Source organism: Pholis gunnellus (genome assembly GCF_910591455.1).
Source record: "Pholis gunnellus genome assembly, chromosome: 8".
In the NCBI taxonomy this organism is placed as follows: domain Eukaryota; kingdom Metazoa; phylum Chordata; class Actinopteri; order Perciformes; family Pholidae; genus Pholis; species Pholis gunnellus.
This window is the reverse complement of record NC_136534.1, coordinates 22,074,853-22,081,318: the sequence shown is the minus strand read 5'-3', so window position 1 is coordinate 22,081,318 and position 6,466 is coordinate 22,074,853. Positions and strand designations below refer to the sequence as shown.

The 6,466-nt window shown below is 38.8% G+C and overlaps 1 protein-coding gene across 1 annotated transcript; it reads left to right on the top strand.

Annotated features, from left to right (window-relative positions):
* The first annotated feature begins 267 nt into the window (after positions 1–267).
* On the top strand, positions 268–6,290 carry LOC306699498 (lysosomal thioesterase PPT2-like). The gene is made up of 8 exons (XM_079164130.1): positions 268–582; positions 1,499–1,652; positions 3,606–3,701; positions 3,862–3,966; positions 4,088–4,171; positions 4,272–4,356; positions 4,647–4,701; positions 4,865–6,290. Exons 1-8 carry the CDS (start codon positions 430–432, stop codon positions 5,006–5,008), a joined length of 876 nt encoding a protein of 291 aa, XP_079020256.1. The 5' UTR covers positions 268–429; the 3' UTR covers positions 5,009–6,290.
* The last annotated feature ends 176 nt before the right edge of the window (positions 6,291–6,466 follow it).

Below are 6,466 nucleotides of genomic sequence, written 5' to 3'. Positions count from 1 at the left end.
TATAATAATAATTATAGTAATACTAATTATAGTAATTACTAAATAATCATAAGCATGTACTACTGTAAACATATTTTACTTTGATATTATTATTATTACTATTATCTGTATTATTATTAGTATAGTAGTATAATAAAATGTTAAATGACTAAGTGATACGCATTTACACGTAGCTGGGTGAGTCGCGAGCACTAACTGAATAGCGAAAGCGGATGTGATCTTAAACACCATAAGAAAACACGACACACTAGTAAGAGTGATGAGGACGGAAGCGCGCGCATATACTCTCCAAGTGTGCAAACAAAAGTTGAAAGAGATCGATAAGTACTCATCAGTACTCATCAGGACTGTTTAAGACCTCATCATCCCCGAGGCGCAATCCTGTCTCCGGTCCTTCTCTCGATCCTCCAGTCTGCCCGGCGCAGAGACATGAACACTCCGCACATTTTCCGAGGATCACCGGTGCTGCTGCTGCTGCTGCTGTCAGGGGTTCGCATCGACGGGTACCGGCCTGTCATCATCGTGCATGGGATTTTTGATGGACCAAAACAGTTTAAGACGATGTCTCTTTACATAACCAAGGTAGGACGTCTCAAAAGCTAGCGTGCAAATATGAGAGACTTCTGATGTTTGTCATTCATTGTACAAAGATTGTAGTAATAATACTACTGTGTAAAAATACTATTTTACAATTCAAAGTAATGGATTCAAAATGTTGCCTACCAAGTGATATCTACAGTAACACATGTAGAAGTACAGGCCTACTCATTATGCAGGAAGGCTCATTTCAGAATAAAGAATATTATACCATGCATTAAAAATAGTGATTTACTAAAGGTGTGAAAGTTACTTTAATGTTGCAGCTGGTAGCCTAAGGGTGGGGCTGGGTAGGTTATAGTAGTTTATAATAATATGTCATATTGTATACGTTGATTATATTGTGTATTAATAACCAGATTCTACAAAGTGCAGGTGACCTAAGTTATCAAATAAATGTAGAGGAGAAATAGTATAATATTAGTAAAAAGTGGAGTAAAAGTGTAAAACTCAAGTTGAGTACAAGTACTTCAAAACTGTACTTATAGTCCTTGAGTAAATTTATTTTTAACCATTGATTAAAATATCTTGGTGTTTTTTCATGTCATACTCACCAGTGAGGCTAAATATTGATCACCTGGACTGTCCGAGGGGTCAAACTTCCCACTTAATCCCAAAGTTTTCATTAATTAAACTTATTTTGGAGTTTAGATCTGCAATAGGTGAGAATATTCTAAAGGCAGTCAGATTTCAAGTGAAGTGAAAAACAGTAAGGGGGTTTCAAGGTAATGGTTTCTGTTCCCCCTGACATTTTCTATTCCTCAGGATCAGTTTTATTTTGGAGAAGCTGAGTTGGCTGATAACATTATCAGTAATCAGGCTGATAGTTTGCCGGCAGTTGATTTAATCACTGTTTACTGTGTTTCGGTCTCTCAGTTCCTTTTTTAAATTTCATTCCCAGGTGCATCCAGGGACCGAGGTGTTGGTGATCGACTTGTATGACGACCTGGACAGTCTGAGGCCATTATGGATGCAGGTCCAAGACTTCAGCAAAGCCTTTGACTCCATCGTGCAAAAAGCCCCTGATGGCGTCCATCTGCTGTGCTTCTCACAAGGTCCTCTCTCCCACTCACGTAGTACTCACACTGTGTGCACACTGACATTCTTTATGTAATAAGAAGTCTTTGAGTATTTATCTCGGGCCAATTAGGAATGCAAGAGCCGAGTTAAACACATTAAAAGTTATCACTAAAGCATCAGCTTTAAAACGAAATAGGAGCTCATAAGGAAAAAGATAAAAAATGATTTTTGTGACAGAAAACAAAGTAGTATAAAGTCCAGAGGGAGCTGTGCAAAGTCTGATGAATTGCCTCAAGTGATGCCACTCGAGTCAGCGGCTCAGATTGTGCTGAAGACTACAAGTTTGAAAATGAAAACAAAAATCTGAGGGTTAGACAGGAGAGACCTCACTGCAGGCTAGAGGCTACATTAGCCGCTGCTACCACAACACACCTGAATGTCTGCGAATCGCTGGCTATCGGCAGCCAAGTATCCTTGTGGGTAATGTAGGCATCAGGCTTTGAGAAGGACGAAGAATATGTGGAATAAAATGAGACACTATATCATGACATCATGAGATAATCTGATATCTGACATCTGATAATGTAGGATTGTAACTGAGTCCTCTGTTTAGTTAACTGGAGTCTCTATATTACCAATAGTTGTGAATGGCTGTCAGTCTAAAAGGATACTTTTCAACCCCCAATCGCTCTTGATGGTTTAACTTACCCTTATTTATATACATAATAAAAAACCTCTCAGTATAATGCAGTACAGGTCAACAGCACCCCAAACAGAACATTAAAACCTTCATGACGGTAGAAGTTGTTGCTGTACTGACTCCACTAGTTTGAGCCAGGTGAGCCTAATGGACTGAGTGTTAGAGAGCCGACACTCAGTCTGTCATAGACAAACATTAAACTCTCACTGTGAAATAATGTTAGTCAAACTTAGATGATTGACAATGTGTACATGCTGAGTGCAAGGACCACAGAGTGAATGGGGACAGAGTGTCTGTTTCCTGAAGATCAATTTAACGAAATAACCACCATGAGTATACGTAGTGAATATACAGTCCAAAACAAATACGTTGCAGAGGGAAAGGCTGTTGATTTCATGACCTTGACGGTCTTATTTGCCTTTCACTAGGTCTCTCCTGCTCATTATACAAACACACACACACACACACACACACACACACACACACACACACACACACACACACACACACACACACACACACACACGTTAAAGTTGGATATACCACAGGCCTTTAACTTTCACTTCCACATTTCAAGCACACCAAGATAAGCACCATTTTTAACCACCCAAGTTCACAGTTCAACGCTGCAGTTTATGTTCTTACATTTTAGAGTCAGAAAACATTTCACTTCTAACCCCAGGTCTGATATACAGCTGTGTACTTATTTTAAATAAATGCAACTTTTAAATTGACAAACAAAAGTGTCAATTTGTGTAATTCATGGCACAATTCAAACAGGCCAAAAAAATGACTTGTCCCTCGCCGTTGATTACCGTACATATTTCTTCTAAAATAAGGTCCCACAGTGGTCCACCAGGATTGGCGGGACCTTCCCTCTATAGCTTATAGCTCCAAAACTAATGACTTCTCCATTAGCCTCAGCTGTTCTTATTGCTTTATTGCTAATTAGCAAATGTTTGCATGCTAACAAACTAAACTAAGACAGTGAACATAGAAAACGTTATATTGATAAACATCATTATGAGAATATTAGTATAGACTCACAGCTGCTAGTGCGGCTGTATGTTGTGTGATATTGGCAGGGAAAATGGAAAACAGTATCAAGTCTTGCTATTTTAATTAGACGCAACACATGCAGTGGGAGGCACCCACTTTGTAACCAATGTCATATCTTCTTAACATACAAGATGCAGGATTCAATTATCAAAGGTATCACCGCATCAGATTGTATATTATGTCCTGATTCGTCAGAACTGTCTTGATGTTGTGGCCTTTCCTTTCTAAGGTGGTCTAATTTGTCGAGCACTTCTCTCCATGACTCCACACCACAACGTGCACACCTTCGTTTCGCTGTCATCACCACAGGCCGGGCAGTATGGAGGTCAGCGAGCTCTAGTTCACATTTTAATTAAGCATGTCCGTGTAGCCATTATCCCCCAGGGAATTGTGACATTTCAGGAGTGTCAGTTAATTCACCAGCACTTTAAACAGTATTGATTTATAATAGATACTACATTTATAAACTCTGCCTCACTCCACAGACACAGACTACCTGTGGTGGATATTTCCATGCTTAAAGAAGGCAGTGTTTCGTATTTGCTACAACAAAATGGGACAGAATCTGTCTGTCTGCGACTACTGGAATGGTGAGAATGATGATTTGAAAAGCAGAAAATAATCCCTTTTAACTGCCTGTGGCATTACATTCCCCCTCGAAAAGATAGCACAACAAATGTATATATATTTATATTTATGTTTTCTCCACAGACCCTCACCATAGGTCCCGCTACCTGCGAAACAACAACTTTCTGCCGATTCTCAACGGCGAGAGACCTCACATTGACATGACAGGTAAGGGAATGAATTTGTGTTGTGGCGGCAGTGTGCAGCATACTTGTGGATGCACAGTATAAAATGTGCCGTCATGCATGTTTCCATTTCACCTCCTCAGCATGGAGGGAAAACTTCCTGCGCATCAAGAAGCTTGTGCTGATTGGAGGACCAGATGATGGCGTCATCACACCGTGGCAGTCCAGGTTTCATCAAAGTTTCATAGTTCTATCACACACTGTTGATTCTCTGTCATTTGAATGTGCCTGTGCCTTATACTACTATAACAAAAACTGGAAAAATATGCATGTGAGAAGGACATGTCCCACTCATCCACAGTGGAAATGACACCCTTGGTTTAGTGCCCGGACAATGAAGTGGTTACTAACAAAGCCTTCAAAAAAAATGTGTTGAGTGAACTGTTTCTGGCCAAAACTGCAGCAAAAGGCTTTGACACCACTTCACCTGAACTGACTGTTTCCTCTTTTCTAAACAGCCATTTCGGATTCTATGACAGCAATGAAAACATCGTTGAAATGAGGAAACAGGAAGTAAGTTGCAAACTAGTATACCGTTTGTATCACTTCTGTATCGACTGGAAACCCAGTTTCATTTATACTTATAGGTCCTCTGTTGAATGGCCGACATCTCTCTCTCTCTCGCTCTTTCTATTTCGTAGTAAACCTTCCTTTTCTTCTTCTCTCCCGATGAAAGTTTTACAAGAGCGACACGTTTGGGCTGAAGGCGCTGGAGGACCGCGGCGACCTGGCGGTGTGCGTTCACTCTGGAGTGAAGCACGTTCAATGGCACTCGAACTACACCGTGTTCACGAGCTGCATAGAGAAGTGGCTGACATGAAAACAAACGAGTGTGAGAGACGTCAATGCAGAGTATCATTCAACTGAAATAGACACATTTTATATATTTAACTTTTAAACAAGACAGCAACCATATAAACCAAAATCCTATTACAAATAGCAACATAGTTTTCCACAAGCTTCTTCCCTTTATGACGGTTCAACAGATATATTAGACAAGATTAAGATTTCCATATCATAATATTGTGGGTTTCCTTGATAGATTATAGTGGATTCTTCTCTTATGATGCATTCTAATGAGTTAATTTAACAAATGTTTAAATGTTGGGAGTGCAGATATATTTAACATATTCCTTTCTCCAATAAATACGCAAAATTGTGACTAAAATACAGAATTACAGGGTCCATTTGTCCAATGAGAATTTGTCAGGTATTCAGATGTAACTAAAACAAATTTGCTAAAGAAAAGTTGGCATAAATGTTTATCCACAGATCTCTTTTTGTGTTCAGACTTTGAATTTGAAACCGCTTTTCATTTTTGTAGAAATCTGCTATTTTTGCTTTCTTCTAAAACTCTGTGGTCTTCCATTTTTAGTCCATTCCCATCATCCTCAGATGGTCCTTAATATTGCAAGGGACAGTCTGAAGTGACCCAATGAGCCACACATTGTGGCCACATGAGCATTGACTGATCAATCACTTCCCTCTGGTGGAAGTTTATGGTACTCTGGAGTGTGAAGGAAAACTGATCTGTCCTCCACTTCAGATTGAAACTTTTAGGCACGATGGAGAGTTTCAACCGTGATGTTTCTGCCTCATGTAACTTGGTATTAATTGATCCTTTAAGAATATCTGAAATGTTGTGTTTTATATCTGCATTAAAGTCTTTTATCGGATCACCATTCGCTAAATTATTGTTTGTCTATATTTCTTTATTTTATGAAACTTTTGCCCTCATCATACAACTTATTGTGTTATTTTCATCTGTTCCTTTAAAAAAATGAAGTATTTCCCCGAGGCATTGTCAGAAATTTTGTGATTAGCTTTTTTTGGGGTTCTCACATCTGAGATATGATGTTAACAATAATGCAACGTGTTGTAACATAATACAAACCCACTTTCATTGTAATGTATAATTCCCTTATCAAACTTTACATTTTGAATTGATGATGACATTGTCAGAGGTGCTGTTTCAACTCTTTTGACACTGTAGTTTGGTTGTTGTTGTTGTATTGGACTGCAGTCTATTGTAAAGCTGCTGCACCTTCATTTAAGTACAATAACACAAGTTAGCACATTTAAATATACATACTGCAACCATGAAGTGCAGCCTCAAAACTAACCACAGGATTGAGATCAACAGAAACAAGTAAATAAAAACTGGACATTTTACATCATATGAGGTTTTTGTTATTGTCTGTCCCTGTTTCAGATTTATTTGAACACTTTCAGATTGATAATGATCCGGTTTCATTGTTGAAAGTTAAAATGTTTATGC